The 25,258-nt window shown below is 42.2% G+C and overlaps 1 protein-coding gene across 1 annotated transcript; it reads left to right on the top strand.

The window, feature by feature from the left end:
• Nucleotides 1–299: 299 nt before the first annotated feature.
• On the top strand, nt 300–24,981 carry sned1 (sushi, nidogen and EGF-like domains 1). The gene is given in 32 exon segments (XM_038716703.1): nt 300–939; nt 6,764–7,051; nt 7,862–8,002; nt 8,153–8,315; nt 8,406–8,531; nt 8,832–8,945; nt 9,444–9,557; nt 10,084–10,197; nt 11,045–11,092; nt 11,189–11,296; nt 12,770–12,862; nt 13,015–13,149; nt 13,515–13,634; nt 13,940–14,056; nt 14,690–14,833; nt 15,249–15,422; nt 15,557–15,670; nt 15,783–15,817; nt 15,819–15,897; nt 15,999–16,112; nt 16,237–16,353; nt 16,511–16,798; nt 16,919–17,102; nt 17,367–17,479; nt 18,362–18,640; nt 18,938–19,079; nt 19,186–19,268; nt 20,295–20,393; nt 20,755–20,871; nt 23,734–23,821; nt 23,974–24,053; nt 24,280–24,981. Coding segments are annotated over 32 exon segments (4,194 nt in total). The 5' UTR covers nt 300–720; the 3' UTR covers nt 24,324–24,981.
• The last annotated feature ends 277 nt before the right edge of the window (nt 24,982–25,258 follow it).

Genomic DNA, 25,258 nt, shown 5'->3' with positions numbered 1-25,258 from the left:
TCGCTCATATCAGTTCCACACTAACAGTACGGTGCTGCATGTGCACACGCATGTCTTCTCACTGTGTTACCGTACTTGTCTTGGTAACTGTGCATAGTAGAGAGTTTCACTGAAAGGGGAAAATCTTGTCAGAGTTTCTTTAAAGCAGCCCTTTGATTATCATAGATCCGCCCAGTGGTTATCCAGTTACCAGCCTCTTTTCAGCTATTGGCTGGAAGGAGCTAATTATGCAAGGTAGTGAATCCCTGTGGGGGAGGTGGGGCCAAAACTGAAAGAACTCCTTTGGCAGGCAGAATAGAGCTTTTATTGAGGATATTTCTTAGCTGACCATCAGGGACCAAATCGCTGGATTGTTAAAAAAAAACAACAAAAAAAAAAACAACATCTCAGCTGAATCACGCTGCTCCCCCTCTTTCATTCCTTCCCTCGTTTCATTTCAGTGAGACAGAGTGTAGCTCATGCAGTACCCAGCAGCAAGCAGAATGCAAGGAATCTACAGTGTTCCCCTGTCTCACGCAAGAAGCCCAGTTCACTACTGAAGGACAAGTGAGGAGAGAAAGAGGCAGAGAGCAGTCAGGGGAGGATTCAGACTGCTGTGGTTGAGAGGAGGAACGTACGGTCTTGTCCTGTTCTGCTCTGCTCTTGTTGCCTCAGGTGTGTGTGCTCCTCCCTCCCCTCCGCGGTGCCTGCTGTCAGCTCCATCTCTGGGTGGCTGAGGCCATGGTGTTGGTGCTGCGAGCCCTGCTGCCCTGCTTCTGCACCCTGCTCTCCCTGGACCTGCTGCCTGGGGTGGAACCCGCTGTGCCCCTAGAGGACTTCTACCCCTTTGGCCAGGACAAGGGGGACTCCAAGACCATCAGTCAGGACGACGGAGGCTCCAGGCTCGTGAAGATCTCTGTTGCTTTCCCCTTCTTTGGAGATAGGCACACGGGACTCTATGTGAGTACAGAGCAGTGTGTTTGCACCGGTGTGTGTGTGTGTGTGTGTTTATGTCTTTACATATCAGCGTTGGCAGTTGGCAATTGAAACTGACATGGTGTGGATTCTATAAGAGCCTCAGGGAGGTGATATTGTCACGCAGCCAAATACTACATTGCAGTGCCCTTTGAGAGTTTGTATATGTTTGTGTGTGCTCAAAAGCTCCGGTGTGTAACCCCATTTGTAGAATATCGGGTCCCCCCCCCCCCGCGGGCGGAATCGTAGTCCTTCATGACATTCTCTGCACTTTACATCTGCCCTCTCACACACAGTGAGAGAGCAACTATTAGCAGAACAGTGGTAAGCCCTGTTGTAATATTAAGTCTACAGTGAGCTGTTAAAGCAAATGACAGTTTGTGTTCTTACTGTTGCCGCGGAGCATCTGTGAGCAGTTCTTTTTCAGAGAGAGTGGGGGTGAAAATATGCACGCCGGAGAGAGAGAAACAGCGCTCATGGGAGGAAGCTGAACGGTTTGACAAGGATTTTCGCACACCACAGTGAAACGCACTTTGATCTGCCTTTGTCATGTATTGGTTCAGTTCCAGCGCATGGGAAGGCAGAACTCCCTTAAATCAACACCACCTGTTGTGGTTATGCATCCGCGTTCGCTCTCCGGATCCCCTCCTCCTCCTCGCCTGTCTCCTCCCTGTTCAAACCACGGGCATGGGAGGCTGAGGAACCATGGCAACAATGGGCAAGGTCAAAGGCCGTCTTTCTAATCTAAGCATCTGCGCCAAAGGGGTGAGGTCAGTCTCCCGATGAAGACATTTTAGGAGCTCTTTTGCATCTACACACAGTGCATATACGATGACACATTATTTTTAAGTGCTGTGTTGCTGAAGAGATGTAAACTGGAGCTGCTGTGTGTCACATTGTGTTTCTTCTGAGTTTTGCCATGAATTCCAGAGCGCCTCTTCTCCTTTAGTAATACACAATAGTCAAATTAGACAAGACAAGACAAGTTACTGTTGCTTGGCTCGTTGATCTTAGATTAAATTATCGTCTGATAGAGGCAGAAATCGGAGCACCCCACGTTGTGAAATGTGCTGTGTTAGTTGTGATGTGATATCCTGCAGCGCGCTCTGCATCTCATTGGACTGTAATTCTGTAGTCACGCAAGGCATAACAGATTGTGACAGGCACTTGAAATTACAGTCACGCTCATTTTGAATGCCTCACCTGAATCCATTAAACATCTGCTGTAAAGCGCTTGGGCCACATGGTGATCTCTGCCACCGGAGAGCTGCTTTGAACAGTTGATATTTCAGGGAGCGCTAAGGGGCTAAATTTGTATGAATAGTTTCTTCCAGGAGTTTGTTCCATGCCTCTGGGCCACCGCCACATGGAAGCTGTAGAACCAAACTGATTTTAGATGGTTTGTGGGTGCTGTCTTACTTTATTATCATAACTAATTCTATTTAGCAGTACACATACCTTGAAATCCTTCACAGCAGAGCCTGTTAAACCCTTAACTATCAGCCTTTAGCAGTTGCTGATCAACGTATACAGCAGTGGACTTAAAGACTGCCATGTGTCCTTTTACAAACATAGGTCCCCCCTGACTTGGTCCTGTTCCAATCTCACTTCTGCCTCCTTGTAACCAGGCTGTCCCTCTGTTATGGTTTGTGTCTGGGAGTTTTCACATGTTGCTGGGATCTCTTCTCCTCCTCCTCCTCCTCCTCCTCCTCCTCCCCTCCTCCCATGCCTCAGATAACATGGCAGGGTCTTCCCCCCGGAACTGTCCAGCTGCTTTATCTGAGAAATGACCAATCACTTTAACAGAACACAGATGTATCTGCAAAGTGTCTTAGCGGCTTCCAAACAATGCAGTTCACGGATTAACTACTCTTACGGATGGCCAGTATAAAGAACATGAAGTAGGATGTCCAAGGTCAGAGAGGAAAAGAACACAAGTTTAAAAGCAGATGTGAGGATAGATGGTTGTGATCAAAGGCTTTTTATTGTAGATAAATACATTCATGGACGGTGAAAAGACTCACAGTTTTCTAGGGCTCATTGAATATTTGTGAAACACGAGATTTATAGTATTCAAATGTACAAGATATTGTGGCATTTGTCTAAAATTAGAAATACGTTACGTTTAAACAAAATTCAAATACATTTTGAAAGGATCCTGCCAAGAACGTGCTACAGTGTAACTGCACTCTTTACAGATTGCACATCTGCTAGTGCTCATCTGCTCTTCTGAAGAGCATCAACACTAGGAGTTTGGAGCAATTTCATACACTCACTTTCACTCACCACTATGTATGGGCCAAAGATGTGAGCATCAAGTTTTATTCTTTGTACTCTGCATGGGTGCGTTTTATATACATGTGTGGGATGAGGGACGTGACTGAGTGATGTCAGAAACTCTTCATTCACCGTAGATGCAAGACATATCTGCTATTTTAAAAAGTCTGAAAAGGCCTGAAGGTCTTAAACTAAATGCACTTTCTGAACAGCTTTCTTGCAGAGAGTTAGATGAGGAGGCTGATACTACTCTCATGTCTGTCCATTTAATATGAAGCTACAGCCAAGGTGATGGTTAGCTTAGCAGAGCATAAACACTGGAAGCTTGTTTATATAAAAACAACAAGTGGTGGTTTTGCAGGGGGGTTATGTACCAGACTGTTTCTTGGCCAGGCGCAGTGACTTCCAGGCCTCTCCGCTGGTTGCCTGTTAGGCTCACAGTGACGACAAGACTCATCACTGCACCCAGCCAAGAAATAGTCTCTCATCTAACTCTCAGCAAGAAAGCAAATAAGCGTCTTTCCCGAAAAGACTTTACATTTTTTGTCATAAGTTCATGTTTTTGGTTTACCATGCTATTATACAGTACATTATGTATCTTTAAGCGGTCCACTTAGTTTGGCTTTTCATTTTTACTTCATGCCCTTTACAATTAATTTCCCACTTTCTTTATTTCTAGCATTTCTAGCATCAGGCTTTTCATCAGTAATTCAACAGTAAGCAATAGTTTTTAATTAGAAGAAGTTTTTTTTAATCTGACCACAAATTTAGCTGGAATTGTCTTACAGTGCAACTTTCTTAACTTTAAATTAGGTGATGAATTTATTTTGAATTTCCTCTGTAATTCCTAGCTACGTGATTAGCAAATTAAAATATTTGCTGAATGCATTTTCCTACATTATGAGGACCATAACAGTGCACTTACGTCGTTTTACACCAAACCTCCACATCAGTCATTCTACACAGTCCTGCCACTCTGTTCCACACAGGATTTACTGCCTCTATCTCTCTTTGGAGATAAAGGTAAGCCGGGGCTAAGGAGACAGGCCAAGTGCAGAGACTGCGCTCACTTCCTTCGGTCTCATCAAATAATTGGAAAGGCTTGTAACTGGGAAACCTCCATTTTTGACAAGGAAAACTAATGTTTTCCTGAGTTGATCCACGGGCACCTTATTCATTCAGGGGTTTGCTTTGGCTTGACTTAAGCCAGATGAAAGTTTATTTTAGTCCATAAATTGCTTGGCTCTAAAGAAAACCACCCAAGCAAAATCCTGGATGTATCCGGAAAAGAATTCCCAAAAAATAACAAGGGAGTTGTATAGTGGAGTGGCACCACTGAGAGTGAGAGAAAGAAATATGGGGAGAGAGATGCTTCTTACAAGGTTGACTGATCGCACCTCTCTCCCCTGTGATTCTGACCTTGGTCATGTTACAGCATAACACAAGGCAGCACTGAACCCATTCACTCTCTCACATAAGTGTGATGCATAACCACCCTTCACTGGATGTCTGTACTAGTTATAGCCTGGTTGAAATCCATGAGAAGAAGAAGAAAAGTATGTGATACGAAGCAAATAAAAAGGTCCCAAGTTCAGTTTAAATTCCTAGAAGGTCATTGCCATGTCAAAGTAGTCCCATAAAAAATCTTAACAAGTAAGAAATACACTTGTTTAAACCGTTCCAGATGCTACAAGAGATCAGATTAGGTGATTAAACATATTCCATTATCTGAGTATAAACTCTATTTAGTGTTCAGCATAATTTCCTACACTAATTTTGCTGTAAGATGGGTGACGTCCAGACCGCTGCCACCACAGGTCTCTCATTAGTGGCTATGTGGGTGTGGGAGGTTTGTAATTCATGTACATCCCTCCATTCATCCCTCCATTCATCCAGCCCTGTGCCCTCTCTCTTGTTTTTCTCCCGGTATCAGATGGCGCTCTGGCTGACCCCTGGGCCCTGCCGCTGTAGTCGGTCCTCTTTTTCCCCACACCAGCCACGTTCTCACCACATCACGCTGATGCAGAGGGGAAGGCTGTGGTCGGGCAATTAACTTAGCCCCCGTGCCGTGCCAAACAAAACTTCCTCTGCTGTTTTTACAGCAAAGTCCTTCAAATTATGGTTTTCATACATGCAGGGAGCAAAGCCGAGCCATCTGACGTTGCTTTGTCACTGTCACATGCCACTCGGCTAGAGTGCAGAGAGGCAAAGTTCATGCCAGCGATGAGGAGAAACAGGATAGGTGCCACGGTGGGAAGAATTTCCCCTTGTTGATAATATGCAGAAATGATGTATGAATGAATGAAGGCCATTCATGGGGATTCAACCCCTCAGCCTGTATAACTTTCCTCTCCACTGAGGTTTAGCAGCTTGTTTCTTAAGATGTTCAAAATGTAGTGCAGTGCTGGTCGGACACCATGTAATGTTTGTGCTAGATAGACTCTCTCGCTGCTAAATGCTACTTCATAATCTATCATTGAAGTGACCATTTACCACATTGCTTAGTGCTATTTTAGAATCTATTACAATCTCTTAATTATTCTCATCTAGAGGAATTTTACTTCCTTTCTTCACAGCTTTCTTCCTTAAATAACACCTTAGTGAGTTTTTAAGTGTCTTATGTCTTATGTTTTGGTTTTTCAGCCTATAACATCTCTGTTTTAGTTCAGTCTCACACCTGCTATCAGTTCCAGTTGCAGCAAAAAACTTTGAAAAACCAACTGTGCACTACCTTCACAGCATCAAACGGCCGAAAAAGTTAGTGACAAGCTGTTGAACATAGTGGATCATTTAGCAGCCAACGAGTCAGATATTTCCCCCTGGAGTTGTTGGAGACTTCTTTGCTTTCTGCTCAATGTGTAAATAGGCAACTGTTTGTTCCCATGTTAGCCATATAACTTTATAATGTAGTAATATGTCAATGTTGTGTTTACAGCTTGTTATGCTGCCCCAAGTGGCCAAAAAATCAATTGATCCAACTATAAGACAACAACGAAATAAAAAATGTAAAAATATTAAGAAAACAGTCAATGAGTCCAATAGTTAGTTCATCATTAAGAAATGGTAAAAAGAAATACCATAGTCTTCACATTGCTGATTTGTGCAACCAGCAGATATTAAATTTGCAATGATTTAAAACACAGAAAACCAGCAAATGGATTCCTTTAGTTTGTCGCATTGCTGTTGTAAGACATCTGTGATTTTAAAGGCCGTGAACGTCCCCCCTGGTGTGATGACTTTGCAGGTGCATGAGCAGCAGAAACCTGGTTTTCTCAGCTGCTGTCATTTCACAGAATAAAAGTAACGTCTGTTCGCTACATGAGAAGTGCAAACATCTGTTAGGGGACGTCTCCTGCCCCATGCTGCTCTTTGCCCTGTGAGGTCAGTCTACCTTGTCCACCTTCGCCTCTTCTCCTTAGCACTTCCTCTCTAACCCCACCTTATTCCACAAACATGTGACATGTTGAACAAAATACGTCAATGTATGATTCATGTGATTCAGATACTCCAACTCCAACTCTCTCCTCCTCAGGTTAACAACAATGGCCTGGTATCTTTCCTGAGGGAGGTGTCTCAGTTCACACCTGTGGCTTTTCCAATCGCTGGGGACAGAAGGGTTGTGGCACCGTTCTGGGCTGATGTGGACAACCGTCGAGCAGGGAGAGTCTTCTACAGAGAGAGCCAGGACCCTTCCATCCTGAGTAGGGCCTCAGGTGATGTCAGGACGTACTTTTCAGAGTTCCCCAACTTCAACGCAACATGGGTCCTCATCTCTACATGGCTTCAAGTTACTTTCTTTGGAGGCAACTCCCTCACACCGGTATAAACTCACATTTATTTACTGCAGTAGCCAGGAGCTATATGGAAGATAGAGCATTAGCTTAGTAACTTTGACAAAATAGAAATTCTGATTTATGTCCATATATTTGTGTCATATATAGGCGACGGCACAGTACACACCTCCATTCAACCTGAGTCAGTTGTGAGATCTTAACGCCACATGTTTCCCTGAAAACTAGCAGGCTAGCAGATAAGTCAAAATAGTTAGCTAAAACTAATGAATAAATGTTTTAAAATTTTAGCTAAGAGATGACTATAAGCCAAAATAGTCCATAAACAGTTGAAATAGTTGGCTAAAAGTAACGGACAAAAGGTTGAAATTATTAGCTACAGCTAATGAATAAAGGGTTGAAAGATCCAGCTTCATATACTCCAAGTACTACCTAGTAAGAATGCAAAAATATCCACAGTGATCATCCACCTCAAAATCAACTGAAATGAACACATTTGGAGCATGAGTACTTGAGCTCATCTAATAAGGACGATCTACTGGGAACCACTGGCCTAGATAATCTCAAAGTCCCAGGAAACAGCCTTGTTGTTACTGGTTAAAACTGAGATATGATATGTGGTTAGAAAGCACATCTGCTGGGTTTTATTCTAATGACAATTGGGAATTTCTTGCTATCTGTGTCAAAAACAGGCCCAGAGGAGTTTGTTATATGTCTAGCCTGACTGAGATTTAGGAATCTGCTCCCTTAATATGAGGAGTCTGTCAGATGCATGCATTATTACCAAATTTCTTGGAAATCAGGAAATGGTTTAACAGAGCCTGTTCTTCTCTATGCAGGTAAATACTTTCCAAGTGGTGCTTATTACAGATGGAGAGCTTTCCTTCACTATATTCCAGTACAATAACATCACTTGGACCACAGGCATGCATGCCAGCAGTGGAGGAAACCTGGCTGGGCTGGGAGGGATAGCAGCGCAGGTAAGGTCACGTGGTTATTTGCTTACAATGAAAATTTGGATAGTACAGTATGATCTGCTCCTGTGAAGATGCAGTCTAAACTAGGCATTTGTCTAAACTCTAATTCAGCAATCCACTGTGATGTCTGCCTCCTTGTTACTCTCTTCCCAGGCAGGTTTCAATGCTGGGGATGGCAAGCGCTATTTCAACATCCCCGGCTCTCGCACGGCCGACATAGTGAACGTTGAGGGAACCACTAACGTGGGCTACCCAGGCAGATGGGTCTTCCGTATAGATGATGCAAATGTGGAAGTGGGTGGCTGTAATAACTCTGGTAAGACATGCTTCTAAGAGATTAGTTCTTCCACTCTTGTTTTAATACGTTTGCGTCTAAGATTCCGGTAACATTGACCTCTTCCTACAGCATCAGTGTGCCCACACCTGCGACCGTGTCTGAACGGAGGCCAGTGCATCGATGACTGTATTACAGGCAACCCCTCCTTCACTTGCTCCTGCTTGGCCGGCTTCACCGGTCGACGATGCCAGATCGGTGAGTTATGGTTGACACCGCTTCCTGCTCTGTTGCGTTTGTCACACACTGCTCGCTATGAATGAATACCTATCTACCTGAGATCAGCCAGGAAAAATAATGTCAACTTGTGAAAAAAAATAAAAATACTAGAGTTCATCAGACTTGCCAAAGAGACATCCGGATATTACCTTAATACCTGTATCAGCTTCATGCCTATTTGTTTCATTCTCTGACCCTGACTAACTGACCTTGGCCAGATGTTTTCTTCCAATTAAAAGAGCCACACTGCCTCCTTTGTTTTTCTCCCTGTCTCTGTAGATGTCGATGAGTGTGCCTCATATCCTTGCCAGAACGGAGGGACTTGTGAAGACCAGATTAATAGTTTCATCTGTCAGTGTCCACCTGGATACACCGGGATTCAGTGTGAAACAGGTACAAAGGACACTTTGCCTCAAAGCTGGTATTAAGTTTGGTTGTAATTATGTAATTATTTCTTCTGTCTGGTAGACTTTATGTTGTACATTTTGCATGTACAAGAAACAAAACATACATCATTTTACACAACAGGAAGAAATTACCCAAATCAGGTTGAACTAAATAAAGACATGTGTCCACACTTAATCTTACCCTCTGCATTCACTGACTAGCCTGAAGACTTGAAAAATCTCAGATTAATTATAGAATTTTGTGCCTCATTAAGCAGTTTCCACACAAAAACAGTATTTTAGAATATCTTGGTCCACCCTTTCTGGAGCTTCGGTGCCTATTCCCACAGTCCGGCCTGTGGAGATGTGTCAAACCTCTTCTAATACCTTTCACAGCCAGCAGCACATACTTGCAGAGTGAGGGGAGCAGTGTGGCGGATATATTAATCAGCTGAGTAAATATTCCATGAGCGTGTCTCTCTCTCTGTCCCTGTGTGTGTTGCAGACATTGACGAGTGCAAAGACAGCCCGTGCCTCAACAACGCGTTGTGTGTACAAGGCGCTGGCAATTTCACCTGCGTGTGTGAACCGGGCTACACTGGTGTCTTGTGTGAGACAGGTGAGCGGGGTTCTTCACAGTTTGGGGGAAAGTAGGCATCTCCCTCCAGAGGAAATATTTTCTGCTGCTTTCTACATCAAACTTAGTCATTTTGGCAGATGTTTTTGTCCAGAGAGTTTCCCAGCCTACCTATGGGTCCAAGCCGAGGTTGTGGTTGAATTCATTTGCAAACAGCTTTTTTCTTGAGACACGCAGCGTAGCAATGAACCACAGTGAGGAAGTTCATTGAAGTCAGGTCAGTTTCCAAAAAGACCTTTACTAATCTATCTCCTCTTGTGACTGATTGTTGATGAAACTTGAACCCAATAGGGATTTAAATTATCAGGCCCTGCACAGTTCATGAATCCTTGTATCTACATGAGATAGGATTACTCTTAATACCAGACACCTCAATGAAACTTTATGCTTTCAGAAGGGAAGTTAATTTCTGTTAATCCAGCTCTGTGTCTTAGACGACGACCTCTTGCTTTTCCACCTGGACCTGAATCAACAACAGATAAACCTCTCTTTTTTGTGCATCCTCCAGACATAAACGAATGCGAGTCACAGCCCTGTCTGAACGGAGGAGAATGCGTCGATCAGGTCAACAACTTCACCTGTATTTGTGCCGCTGCTTTCACTGGAACGCTCTGCGAGACAGGTGACTTGAATGCAACTTGAAATGCCAGGAAAGCATGTTTGGAAAAATGCCTCTTTATAGAAAATGTTTACATAGGCCTTTAGGTTTGGCTTCTTCTAATACAGCATTTTCCCACCTGGGACAAGCAGAAAGGAAAATCTAGCATTGCTCTTTGACAGAAGAATTAGTGTTTATAAACTTTGTTTAAGTGAACTCATGGTTCTGTTGCTTCTCCAGTCTTCTGTTATTACACCAAATTCTATTAAGAATTTCTACTAAATAGCCACAGCCAACATTTTCATCATACTTTATCACATACCCTCTAACTACTATGAAGGCACCATGTTTTGTAACAATAAAGTATGATAAAACATTTGCAGTGGCAGTATAGCTAAAATTCCTAATCAATCAGAGTTTTGCCACTTCCAGGACTAGTAGTGACTGAGGACTGTTTGTCCATTCACCTAGCTTCGTATCAGTTAAAATTATGTGTGTTTTGCTCTGTTACTATCTGCAGTCTACAAATCTACTATCCTTGTTTGAGAAGTTGATTCACTGATTTTCATACATAAATGTGTGATCTAAACCAACATTTATTATAAACAAAAGTCTTGCTGAATAATAAACCCTTCAGTGCTCTTTGGTGGACAATCTATCTAATGCTAAAATTGTTTAAATTAGAGCAAACATATCTTTGTATACCATTGTATTAGGGTAGCAACAAATATCTCAGAGACAGGTAACACCAAACCTGACCAAATGAATCTTTAAACTATCTGGATTGCTAAATACTACCAGAGGCAAGCGAGGCTGTATGTTATTTGGATGAACCAAACCTTTAAAGCCCGTTTTTTTCTTCCTCTCCCAGAGCTGTTGGTGCTTCAGGACAATTCAACTGAGGCAGAAAACCAAACAGGTAAAAGCAAGTACATCTACAGCGACAGCTTTGCCTATTGTTTTCACATAAAGTTTGATATTTACACCGCAGTCTGTTGTGCTTTTCCACACTTAGCCTCATGTGAAGAGGAAGATTGCAAGAAGCACCAGATTTGCGAATACACCAGCTCAGGAATCTCCAACTGCACTTGTGCTCCAGGCTTCTATGGTGACAAGTGTGAAGGTATTGTACACTTGGCCCGGCTGACACTTACTGCAGGCAGCTGGGCAGGTAGAGAGCAGACGGTGGTATTCAAAGAGGAGCTGTGCGATCCCACAGGAATTTGGAGCTCTGCCCTGGAAGAGGCTGCTGTGATGATGGATTATTGTAATTATCAAAACTGACACGGCCTCGCCCAGTTTACTACGGGAACCGGCCGCTTGATGTTGTGAATAATTGTTTTATGGCACATTTTATTAGTTTACCAACAAGAGGAAGTGCTTTGTCTAGACTTGAAAAGGCCTCTTTATGAGTCAAAGCTGGTCTTTGGTATTCAGGTCATTTCTTCAGACAGAACTGTTGAAATATGCATGCTTCCACGCCACTACTTGCTTCTTGGGAAGTTGGCCATTGCACTACACTATAGTTTGAAGCACAGCTGCTGCTTGCATAACCATAGGGCAATTTGAACACAACTTATGTAAAACACTGTCATCCTCGGCTAATGCCTCATACCTTTCATTCATAACTGCATATTAAGTAAATTTATCTAATGTTTCATGTCTGCAACATATTATATTTCTTTTAGGAAATCATTATTGAGCCATTTAAAGCTAATTCAGGCTCGCCTGAGAGATTAGTGTCACCGTCTGATAGTGGTTGTTGCAAGATTTTTTTTCTTTTCTCCCACCAAAAGCTCTTTAATAGTATTTGAGCTATTGCAAATGCATGCTACTTCTCACCCTTGAGCTGAAATAACTATCAGTGCTTATATAGTCTCTCTTAAATCTCCCAAATACTTTCCTGCCTGGCTCACTTGGAAAGCACAGTGGAAAAAGGAGCACGGTCCTCCAAGGAAGAGAAGGTAGTGGGACTCAGAAGTGCCTAATCAGGCTCCTTAGATCAAAGGGCCCGGGCCGCACAGGTGGCCAATGAAAGTGTCTTTAGCAAATTAACCATCCATTAATTGCCCCCAGGGCCATACAGTTTGGTCACAAAATATGCTCCATATCATCAGAAAAATAAAACCCTCCACCAAGCTCCCGGGACTTCAAAGGGGAGCCATTTAGCTGTGATACGGCCACGTCCTTTGATCCACTGCCGCAATTAGGAAGGAGAGGAAAATAAAAACATTCTTACAATTTGTACAGAGCGGATGTGCGGCGTGCTGACTGCTAATCCTCTGGTCCTGTGAACTTTGTTGGAAAAGATTAGGGAAAGGGAACTGACAGCGAATCAATAAATAGTTTACAGTATAGCTGATGAAAGACAGTCAGCATATGGTACACATGTTGACCATTTATACCTTCTGCCGATGTTTACACTTCGAACCAATGCTGAAAACTTAACAAAACGTAAGTACTTGTTTTCAAGTAGCTCGAGCAAACTTTCCAGATTTGAGCATTTCTCTCTCTCTCTCTCTCTCTCTCTCTTTCTTTCTCTCTCACACACACACATGCACACACACATGCACTCTCTCTCTTCCTGTGTCTGCAGAGGAATGTCTTTGCCAGAATGGGGGTGTCTGTGTGGACAGCAATGGGACTTGTGAATGCCCTTCAGGCTACACAGGACTCTACTGTCAGTTTGGTGGGTATGATACGTATAATCCTATCAGGGCCTCACAAGAGCTTTGATGAATGTGAACAAAATTTGGGTCACTGTAAGATCACAAATGTCTCAAACCAGAAGCCATTTTCCCTAAATTTATGTATCTGTCTTTTACAATATCTTCCTCTTAGGAGTCACTCAGACGCCGTGCAGTAACAGCAGGCCATGTCCTGATGGGGGTCCCTGTTTGGAGTATGGAGGAACCTACCTGTGCACATGTCAGACTAGTGCAGCAGAGCTAGATCATAAGGACTTTTACCCCTATGGTAAGAGCCTCAGGCACCCACCCAACAACACAGCACTACGCAGCTATGTGTCATTGCATGAGCAGCTGGTTTCTATAGCGACAAACCCATTTTCAAACACACTGGTCTTGACAAGTGTCACTTTCTATTTCAAAAGGAATGGTCACATTTGCAGTTTACATTTACGACGTGGCGAGACATTTCAAAATGATTTATGCTGCTGCTGAATGCTCATATTTAATCGCATTTGATCCAATCATAAAGTGACAAATAGTCTGTGTTTTTCCTAAAGGTTGGACCAAGCCCACATGCATGAATAAAATTAAAGAGGTTTACTGTTTCCCAGTGCAAGAGAACACAGTCAAGTATCAGTGTGTGTTTTTCAGTACAGCCCCGATCGGTCTGCGACTCCTCTCCGTGTCTGAATGGGGGCTACTGCTACGAGCGGGACGGAGGCTACACCTGCGAATGCAAATATGGATACTGGGGGAAGCACTGTGAAAAAGGTAGCATTACTGATAAAAACACTTGGAGAATACCTTCACATGAACGTATGAAGTGCCTTTATCAAAACATCCCTCAGCTCAAATCCAGCTTTAATGCACCAGGAAACATGCCATTACCCGTAATGCTGCTTGAAATATTACAATGCAGAAAGGCTTATAATAATTTGTACTTATGACTGAGTTATGAACTATTTTCCTGAATTATGACGTGCATTGCAATGGACTGGAACGGATTTATTTTGTGTGATTAAAAAAAGCTAGAGTGGCTCTACTTCAAGGATTCCCTTTTCCCTGTCTCTTTCCAGTTAGACTCAATACCTGTGCTTCTGGTCCCTGCCGCAATGGTGGCTCCTGTAAGGAAGAGGCAGGGAGCTATAAATGTGTGTGTCCTTACAGATTCACTGGAAAACACTGTGAAGTGGGTGAGTGCCACCCTCGAGTAATATTCACAACAGTTTGTGCTCGATACACAAACTGTTGTGTACATGTACATGTATAGAATTGCATGCCAGATCGCTCCAGTTCTTTGAATGCTCTTACTACCTGTCTCACAGAAGTAAATATTTGGACAGGTAGCTTTTTTTGTAAGCAGAAAACAGAGATTTTACTTACAGGATTTTCACAAAAGTGAAAAGAAAGTCGATGTCAAATTAAGACCCAAGTTACAGATCTGGGAGTGTTTTTAGATTCTGATCTAAATTTTATTTTCAAATTTAATTTAATCAACTCTCTTTTTACCGGACCTCCTAACAAGTCTTTAAGAATATTACAGTTAATTCAGAATGGGGCAGTTAGAACTTTGACTAATACTAGAACAAAGAGAATAAATTATAAATAAAATTATAAATAAATAAGTCCTTTTACTTGTGTACAAAGCCTTACATAACCTTGAACCTTCCTATATCAGCTTATGTTAAAACAAGACTCTCTGATCTTCCACTACCTTTGTTTTAGAAGTTCTTTTGGAAGTAGCTTTATGTTTTTACGGCCATAAACTGTGGAATACACTTCATAGTTTATCAATAATAATTTTCAGCGTGTATGTTTTCTTGCAGGGAAGCCAGACCCCTGTGCCTCCAGCCCCTGTCTGAATGGGGGGACATGTTTTCACTACATAGGAAAGTACAAATGTGAATGCACCGAGGCCTTCAGCGGCAGACACTGTGAAATAAGCAGCAGCTCAGCACAACCCTCCGCAGGTAAGCAGACTGTGTGTCACCACACAACAATGTCCAAATCTCAAAGTTTGTACAATGTTGACTTTAGGTTGGCACAGGCGGAGGATATCCTGAGCTGTGAAGTATAGAGATATTAGCTTTCCATCTGAAGATAATCTTAGCAGTGTTGTTGCTGCACTGGAGGCCCCACATTTACAGATATAGAACGGCTGCATAAGCTATATAAAGTAAGACCTGATTAGACCTGATGATTTCATGTCTACACACTCTAACAGCATGCTGGAGGTCATTTTAGGAGGACAATAACAGAGAGCCTGGATGGAAAACACCTCTGTTGCCATTCGTCTGTCCTGCATGAGCTCCTTTAAGCCCCAGTGTTCGTGAGCTTGTGTTACTATGCAGCCATGCTGACATTATCAACGTGGTTGTATTTCAGAGCTGGGCTGTGGGCCGCCTCCACAAGTGAAGCACGCTGAGGTCCAGTTCTCCTCAACAACACCAGGCTCCATGGCTGTGTATATATGCCTCTCAGGCTTCATGTCTGTGCCCAGAGCCACTCAGAGCATCTGTGGTATTCAGGGAGACTGGAGCCAGCCACCCATTTGTGAGGGTCCGTAGCATACCCCAACACATGGACACATAAAAACCCAAAAAGTTCAAATAAATAAGATTTAATGAATAAAAACGTTTTTTGTTTTAGGTGTATGTTGCTATTGATTTAGACTTTTCCCCCCATCATTACAGAGATCAATGAATGCCTGTCACAGCCTTGCCTTAATGGCGGGACATGTCAGAACCACGTCGGATCCTACCAGTGTGACTGTGATGATGGCTTCAGTGGAAAGCGATGTCAGACAGGTAAAGCCTGATCAAAGTCTTCTGATATTAAATGCCAAAATTCAGTGCACCTGCACTCATGTGTAGGTCCTGTGGATACATGTGTTTGGTTTTTTTTTTTATCTCCCTTAAGACGTAAATGAATGCCTGTCGGATCCCTGCAAACACGGGGGGGACATGTGAGGACCAGGCCGGCTCCTATTTGTGTCATTGTCCACCGGGCTTCAAAGGCCAGAGCTGTGAAATAGGTACAGTGTTCATTCAACCCATTTTTTTTAAGGCGTAAACATTTTAACAAATGTATTATACAGGACAGGAATCAATTTCTGCCATAAATATCTGTGTGCAGAGCAGGACGGGTGTGACTCCAACCCCTGTCTGAATGGAGGTGTGTGTCGGGGTTACAGACGGAATTATGTGTGCGGATGCAAAGACGGTTTCTTTGGGGACCAGTGCCAGATGTGTAAGTGACTTTGTGCTGCCTCATAAGTCTGTTATATTGATGTTAAAAGCTAATTTCACACAACTTGCACTGGGTTGTGACATGAACCATATTGCACAAAATCCTTGTCTTTGTCGCCCCCAAGTGGAGAATCCATGTGTACTGCAACCTTGTGGAAACCGCGGCCTCTGCAGGAGTGACAGGAGAGGGAACTACAACTGTGTTTGCAAAACAGGGCACACAGGCAAAGACTGTGAGAAAGGTCAGTAAGAGTCGCACTAAATCCCATCAGTGTCCATCTCGATCAGCTTGTCATTGGTCACCCCCCCATACTCTGTAGCTCATCCCCTGTATTGCAAAGACAACTCTGTAATTATTTAACGTATGGATTAGACATGTAAGGTTGCCACTGTTCCCAGACCTGTTACCTCCCTCTGGTCTCCATGTTCTGCGTGTGGAGGAGAACGAGGTGGAGCTACGCTGGGATGAGCCTGAGCCCTCACACAGCCTGGTCAGCGGGTTCGTTGTCACTTATGGTCCCCTGGGCCGGAGCAATCGCAAATCAGACGTCCTGGACAGGCAGAAGTCCACCCACGTCATGCGAGGCCTGGTGCCCGGCCTGCTGTACAACATCTCCACCTTCTCCATCAAACGCAACACCAACAGCAACGACATCAGCCAGCCTGCCACCGCACTAATACGCACCCGTGAGCACACTCTTTAATGCTGTAGTAGGAAGAGACTTTCCTGAGGTGTTTCTCTCTGTATATTCACATGAGTTTGGATGCATGATTTTTCAAGTGTAAGCGTGTGTGTTTCTGTGCTAGGACCTCGGCAGGTGGAGCAGCTGCAGGTGGTCAATGTGTCCTCCTCTGAGGTTTGGCTGAGCTGGCTGGTTCAGGCAGCTCGTCACGCAGCAGTCAGCAGGGTGCACGTGTCTCTGTTGGCTTCAGATGGGAGTGATTCTCGCACTGCTGTGCTTAACACGAGCACCACTGAGCATACCTTCAGGTCAGGTTCTGCACTTTGCTACAAAAGAACACTGATAACCCAGGATTTCAATTTATTGGGCAGACATGCAGCATTTTATGTGTCCACTAAATGGTGCTGATGAAGTGCTGCAATTTGAATGGCTTAGGGTAATATAGTTTCAACCACTAGAGGGCACTATTTAATCACTGTTTGGAGGCTCTTCAAGGTGTTATGAGGATGATGAGGTAAGGTGCCACACTCTGCTGTAGTGCAATGTTTTGTGTGCCTCTCTCTGTTTTTTAGTTCATTACTCCCCGGTCAGATGTACACAGTGGATGTGTTGACTCAAAGTGGAATCAGACCAGATGAGTTTCCCTCCACCAGCCACTCAGCTGGACCACTGCAATTCTGGACAAGTAGGTTACATAACACCATTCAGCTTTCAAGTATGTGAAGTTATTAGAATCATTATAACACAACTGCAGGTCGCCTGATGCTCGTTGCATATGATATCCATTTGGTCATTTCTCATTTAAAAATGACAATGCACATCTCTGCATATCACCATAGTGTAAGAGCCATTTTGGTACATACAGTGATTTACTAAATTGCTGTTATAATCGCATGCTATATGTTCTTGGGTCATGCAGAAGTTCTTTTTGTTTTTGATATTGTGTTTTTGTAACTGTTGATTGGGTGGGTGAGTAATTTCGCTGCGCATCGGCAGTATGGAAAAAGGGACATGTGGGAGGTTACGAGAGATCTGCAAGGAGGATGGGTCGTAACAACTTTTGCGAAACAGGTTTGAGTAATTTTTGGTGGACTGCACTGGGCTGGTAATGGACCAGGCCTTCTGTAAACTCTGGACTAAAAGTTTCACCTTTTCTTCTCTCTTCTGGATTTTTATGTACATTGGGTACTCCTGGAGGGTGAATATGTGGACACACATAAGTGTACACATGTCAGGCTAAGATAGACTACTTGCAGAATAGTGGCCTTGATCTTTGTCATTGTAAAACGGTCCGATACATTGAATGTATATATTACTTTAGATTTAGCTATTAACAAACTTAAGTGTAGTTGCAGGCTCTTTTAAAGAGAGCTTGTTCACTGATACATTTATACTAATCTGTTAACATACTACGAAGCTTTTATAATTAGCGTGTCATGGGTTAATAAATGTTCCATAACCCACTATAACTTATACATAATAAGAATAAAGCAATATTAAGTAAGTAGAAATGTTAAGAAAAGCAAAATTATGTTATTAAGGACATTTAACTGTGATTTTTCTTCAGGGCCTCTTCCCCCACAGAACCTGTCCCTGTCACATGTGACCACTAACTCAGCACTGATCACCTGGAGCCGCCACCCGAGAAACGTCCCAGATGGCTTTGTAGTCAACGTGACCCGAGGGTTGAATACCAGGAGTCGCTTCCTGCCGAACTGGAAATTGGGATCATATACCCTGCGTGAACTGACGCCAGGCCAGAACTACTATGTGGCTCTCACATCTGTTAAAAACACAGGGCAGGAACACATCCACAGCGTACCTCAACACTTAGCCTTCACTACCTGTGAGTGCATTTGTTTGAGAAAAATAATTTCTCAAAACCTTTTCATTTATGATCATTCCAGTATCACATTTGCACTGCTTTTTACCAATGAAGGTTTCTGTAGAAATTGTATCTCTTGTGTTAACAATGTTGATGCCATGCCCAGCTATTTAGCTAAAGAGCAGGCAGAATTTTTTAGATGCAACATCAAGAATTTACTCAAACATACAATATAGCTTCACTGAATCTGTTAAATTTTATATAATTAAAAATAAGTGAATTTTAAAACAAAGTGTGTATACACTTGCTTTGACACAGTGCCAATGGAGGCAAGATCAGGGAGAAGAGATTGGCCAACCGTGACTGGACAGGGGATTCCGGTCGGACGCACACTTCCCCCATCTCAGCCTCAGGTCCTGGGAGGCACAGCAGAAACAGAGAACTCAGAGGAATTGCACAGGTACACGCAGAGTGTCTATGATTATTAAACAGTCACAAGGAAGTTGGTTCCATCTGGTAATTTACCTGTTGATGCTTAATTATTAGCATTGTTTTCTATGTTGCAGATACACAGAACTCATTGACAGAAGGGGAAAGATAACAGCCAGGTTCACTCACTTGCCTCAAAAAGCCATTCGACTTCGTACTAGTAAGTACAAATAGAAGCAACCACGTGATAAACATTTAGTGGAGCCACTACTAAGAAAGCTATTATTTATTTCTATTTGTTTAAAAAAATGACCTTATAGTATCAACTAAAGTTAACATGCTAACCAGCTAGTCCTGTCCTGCGTTGTTGGAATGACAATAGTCTGATAGTGTAGCCTGGTCCCTTTGCCTGCTCCCATCAGATCCAGTTCTGGATAATGTAATACCCCCCCTCTCAATTCTTACACACTGTACCTTTAATGTACAGTATTTCACACAAAACCTAATGCTGCCATGTTAATATTTGACAGGAAGTAATTTATTCTGCCTTTAAAGCCAGAATAATTCAGCAGGACATTATTACATTCTCTGACATATTATAATAAACTAACATGCTACACCAACATATTGAAGCTGTTCCGATTTGCTCAGGATGTCCAAACAATGAAAGAGTAATCTTATTTGCTTATCTTGATGCAGATGGAATAACTTAGGGCATGGTCCTATAACCATATGGTCCTAACCATGGCCTGTCTGGATGAAATATAGCTAGTCCTCTAATGTAAACTGGACTCTCTGCCATCACACACACAGATTCACGTTATCTGACACATGTTGTTAGCTTTATTTTGATAAAGTAAGACACGTCAGAAAACAATAACTTTCAGCAATAAACTTTTTTCCCTTTTTCTTAACTTAATGTATCCCAGTGCAGATGTTTATAGCCTATAGCCTAAACAGAAAAACTGTTTTAAAAATGTTATCTTGTGCTCCAGAGAATACGCTTCCTTTCTAGGTTTGTTCTGCCCCTTAATGATGTTACGCCCATGATGTCACAACATGATTTTGACCATTTTGTCTAATCAGTAATGTTTGTGTTTCATTGTTCCAGGCTGAGGAATGTACACAAAACCTTTAAAGTGTCTTATTTAGTATGACATCTAAATGTTGGCGGAATCACTCTGCAGTCTGTCATTCATTTTGTCTTTTTATGCTGATTCATGACAGGAAATGTTTTGCCTTGCAGAACCTGACCCACCAATTAAATTAGAGAAGATGGAAGAAACAACGAATAAAATCAGCCTTGCACTCGAGAGTCAAGAAGAAGGTTTAAGAATGAAGCCTGGTAGGTGGCACATCTGCCCTTGTAATTGATCCCAGGTTGTGTGCTGCATATACATGAGATTACTACCCAGTTGGAAAGAGACTACTTATTAGTCTTTAGATGTGTAATTTATCATTTGTGTGATGTGTGTTTGCTAAGCACTGGGATTGAAATTTGAGTAAGGATGCTAACCTTGAAAGACAAAGATGTAACATTCAGGAAAGCAACAACATTCAGGAATAAATGGGAAGTAGTGTAAGTGCAAGAGACTATCAACACATGGTATCAACTGTAGATAATGTGGAGTAGTGGGCGTGAAACTTGAGACCCATACTCAACTGGACTGTGGACTGTGGAAGTTGAAGGCAGCTGTTGTCTTTAGAGTTGCCACAGGACTGCCGCAGTCTGCCCTGCCAGAACGGGGGTACATGTGTAAACGGAGGCGACTCCTTCATCTGCGACTGCACAGCGGGGTTCAAGGGCAGACAGTGTGAACTGTGTAAGTTTACGTGCTTCCTCTCCACACATACACACGCCTACACATGGGGTGGGTTCAGAGTAAGTAGGCTGCAAATGTGCTGGATAGTCTCTCAATCAGTTGATGTTTTAGGACATCGAACAAGGATCTTAAACACATGGTTTCTTTAGGGAGGTTGATTTTTTTCCATCATACATCTCTACTTAGCCTTTGCAGGGGGGGGTCCTTCAGCCTATCCCATCTAGCATTAGGCAAGAGGCACACCAGCTTAAGAGTCTACAGCCAGCTAACATGCAAGTATAAAGTAACATGTTCACATCTTAGTTTAGCATTCGCTTACTAGCACTAAACACAACGTACAGCTCTGTCTGATGGGAACGCCATTCTTTTTTTCATCCAATGGCGCCACGGTGCTGCAGTGGTCAGCACTGTCGCCTCACAAGTTTGCATGTTCTCCCCGTGTCTGCGTGGGTTCTCTCTGGGTGCTACGGCTTCCTCCCGGTTGTTTGTCTGTGTGTGGCCCTGCGATGGACTGGCGACCTGTCGCCTTTCATCCCGATGTCAGCTGGGATTGGCTCCAGCCCCCCGCGACCCTGTACGCAGGATAAGCGGTTGACAATGTATGATGGATGGTCATCCAATTAAAGAACTGGGCAAAAAAATCAATTTTGACTTGATGACACAGCTAAATAAAAAGTCACGGCATTAATAAATAGGATTAATAAATCAACTTGAGGAACGCGTGAATGTTTGTACTAAATTTCCTGGCATTCCATCCAATGGTTAGCAGATAGTTCAGTCTGGATCAAAGTGGCGGGCCAATAAATGCTTGCTAGGATCGGCACAAGTCCCCTGGCGCCCTGAACTGTATCAATAATGTTGAATATGGATGGATAAGATAATGCTATTTCATGTGAAAACAATACAACCTCTTGTAAAATGTTTTCTAAAAGGCATTCAATTGAGTGGTCGCTTGCATGCCCACTCAATTTGAGTAAGATTGAAAGATGGCCGATCACCAGCTTTCTGAATGTTGTGTCACTGCAGGATTTACAGGCCTGTCTATGTGTTCCCAAGGGTTGTAATGTTAGATTTGCATTTCATCATGTAAACTGACATAGAGCGCTGAGCTATGTATAGACCTCTGGCTTCTTAAAAGCAGGAAACACGCTTTACTGACAGTTGACCCCTCTGACATTTATGAATGGCTTGGTTAACTTTAAGGCTTAGGGGCATGACCGTACAACATGAATGAAGTGTCAGCGAAGGCACAATGCAGCATATTATTTGCACTGCACCACTTTTTTTCAGGGGAGCCAGTGTTACGTTTATAATTCAGTGTTTCTTTTGAATGTTCTGGGGGCTGTATGTGGAAGCAGTATATTGTACTATACTGTGTTTGTTCTGATTTTACCATATCTTTGATTTTACTCTGTCTTTCCCAAGTCCTTAAAGACTCAAATGGCTCAAAAGAAGATGAAACTAATCTGTGCCTGTGAAAACAATTTCAGATATTATTAATGAAGAAAGTGTGTTTCTGTCTTCATAAGAGACGCCTTATACTTCTAACTTAAACCAAATTCCCGCATCTTTAGATGAGTGGAATATCCCTGTGTACATCCTCATTCATTTTTAAGATACACTGTACAGTTATGGCTCAAGTTCTAGCTTGCATTACATGTATCTATGACAGACTTTAAATGGGAAACTGCCAGCTGCCTGAAGGAAAGGTCTATTGGTCTACTAGCCAGTAGGAATACATTATTTGTAGCGTCCAATGCCTTTGTTGAAGTTAACGTGCAAGGAAACACATGTTTACATTTATCAAAGTAGTTGATTATATGCTACCAATATTAAGAGGAGCATAAATAAAATGTAATTTCTAGCTCAACAGGAATTCATTTATGTAGATCATCAGATCTCTTTTATGAAAAGCAATAAATAAGCCACTTGAATCATATTGTCCTCAATTCAAACGTTAACAGGACATCCAGAACTGCCTGGAAAAACAGGATGTTGTGTCCAACACGTATAACACTCCATCAAAGTCTTTACTTCCATCAAGGAATTCAGATATTTTAACAGTTGCAGATGTCACAGTTTTTATGAAAAACACAAAACAAAATGTTATGAGTTCCAGAAGCAAATGTGTGTGATTGCTGTGTGCATTGATACTCGATACTATAGCGTGATTTTTGGATAACTTTACTATGACATGAAAATGTTTTAACTTTAATGTCATTATAGTGAACCTACATGTACTGTATATACATATTGATCAGTCTGCAATAATGAGCATTTTGAAATATCAGTTGACTTCGTACTGGAGACACTGGCTGAGATATAAATGGTTGTCTTTAGGTTTGTTTTTTAACTTATTAAGCCAAAAAGTGTAACTGTTTCAAGTTAGAAAAGTCACAGCAGAATTCTCTAAAGAATTGTCCATAATTCGACACACAGCCACTTGTCTTGGTAGCATTCAAATTGTAGCTTATCAAAAATGTCTTTTTTTTTTTAAATCATGTTTTCCACACTAACTATGGAATACACTATGACATCCAGCCTAAACCCTAATCCCTCTCCAACACAGTAAAATAGTGTGAAACACAGTAAAACAGTATCAGTTTGATTTCACTAATAATTGGATGTTGATGAAGCTGTGTGTGGGGAGACTCTGGACATACCCTTGCCCTTCTTGAGTCCTTTTCTTCACCTAAACATCCAGCGGCAGATTGTTTAAACATTCCTTTCCTAAAACCATCCATCAGCCAGAGAGCAGGGCCCAGCTCCATCCCGCATGACTCCTAAACTATCCAGCAGACTTTTCCTTGTTGACAGTATTTAAAACATTAATACCTCATGTTGTGTGACCACTGTTTGCAGTGTGCCAGCGAGTGCCACACCCCTGCACCCGTCTCTACTCTGAAACGAAGAGTGTGCCTGTCTGGGAGGGTGGAGTGTGCCACTACCTGTAAGTCATGTCAGACACGGATCTCTTGTTCGGGCCTTGCATGCTTATACTCGTCATGACATTATGTGATGTACCAACATCTAAATTGCAAAGCTGAGGAAATACAGAGAACTAATGGATCAAACCAATTCATATGTTTTTACCCTTTGCAGGTACAAAAGGACATATAAAGTACAGCAGGATGTTTGTTATCGAGAGATTTGCGAACCGATGCTTCCCAAGAAAAGTCAGAGTAAGTTGAAAAAGCTGTATGAACGGTGCTGAAGATGTTTTTAGCAAATACACCAATGCAATCCTTTTCACATGCTGATATTAACTTTCTTGACAGTCAGAAGAACAAACAGACAACAATAAAGGTTTGTTTCAGTTTCCTCCAGCCACGTCTATGCACTGCTTCTGTAGAGGATCACAAGATTTTCAACAAGTAAAAATTAGTCTTTTCTTTTTTCTTTTTCTAGAGCACTTGGATACTGATGAAAGGACTGTCATCACTGTCATGTGAAAAACCTAACTTCAATTTTGGTGTTTATAATCTACTTGAAGTAATTGATTATGGTCATGTTTGTTTGTGCTGAGAAAATCTGTCAGAACCCACTGTAACAATTTAGAAATAGATCATTGTTCATCTGAACACAAGGTTTGTTCTTTCCTGAGTGTTTGTAGCTCCGTGCTTCATGAAAGGACTTCACTCGTTCAAATGAAAAATGGCCCAAATCATTTATCATTTGTGATATTTGATGACTGATTTTTCATACAAATGCATACATATGCAAATATTAATGGTAAGCAGTCCACTGGACTGCATCAGAGACCTTATATACCTCATTTCCATGTCCATGCTGACACATTAGGAGAGGTGTTTTATTATTTGTGATTCAGCTGCAGGTTGGTCCCTCAGGGAAATAACTGTAGAGTGTTGCGAGTCCCAATCTTTTCCTTATACCAGCCCCGTGATCTCCTTATAAAGACAATGGGAAATGTATGTTTTTCTCCACATGCCTTAAATTCATCTCTTCCACTGACAATGGTGCACAGTATTTTCTGTGTGTATAAATGTCTTTTTCTATGTCTTTGCAGGCATCCCTGCTCGCTCTTCTGTAAATAGTGTTTATAGGCCATTTTGTAGGTGAATATTTTAATAATAAAAATGTTAAAATGTGTTTTGTTTGTAGTGTGTTTTTGGATTAATATTAGCATCATGGATTGATTTTTTATTTTTTAATTTTTTTATTAAGCAAGGGCTAATAGTAGCCTATCCATTTTTGTGAAGTTTTTATCATTTTACATGTATGCATATAGGATACAGTTTTACCATCATAAAAACATGTTCAACAATTTCATTATATATGTGAGACTGGCAAATAATAATAAAAGACTCTAACCACTAGCTCTAACTTTAATCCAAATGAGGCAAATAGGGACATGCCCCCTGGTAGA

This window comes from Micropterus salmoides, unplaced genomic scaffold (genome assembly GCF_014851395.1).
Source record: "Micropterus salmoides isolate LMB-PRFRI ecotype aquatic unplaced genomic scaffold, ASM1485139v1 Ms_hic_scaffold_13, whole genome shotgun sequence".
Taxonomy (NCBI): domain Eukaryota; kingdom Metazoa; phylum Chordata; class Actinopteri; order Centrarchiformes; family Centrarchidae; genus Micropterus; species Micropterus salmoides.
Note: the sequence above shows the minus strand (reverse complement) of the source record. Positions and strands in the feature narration are given on the sequence as shown.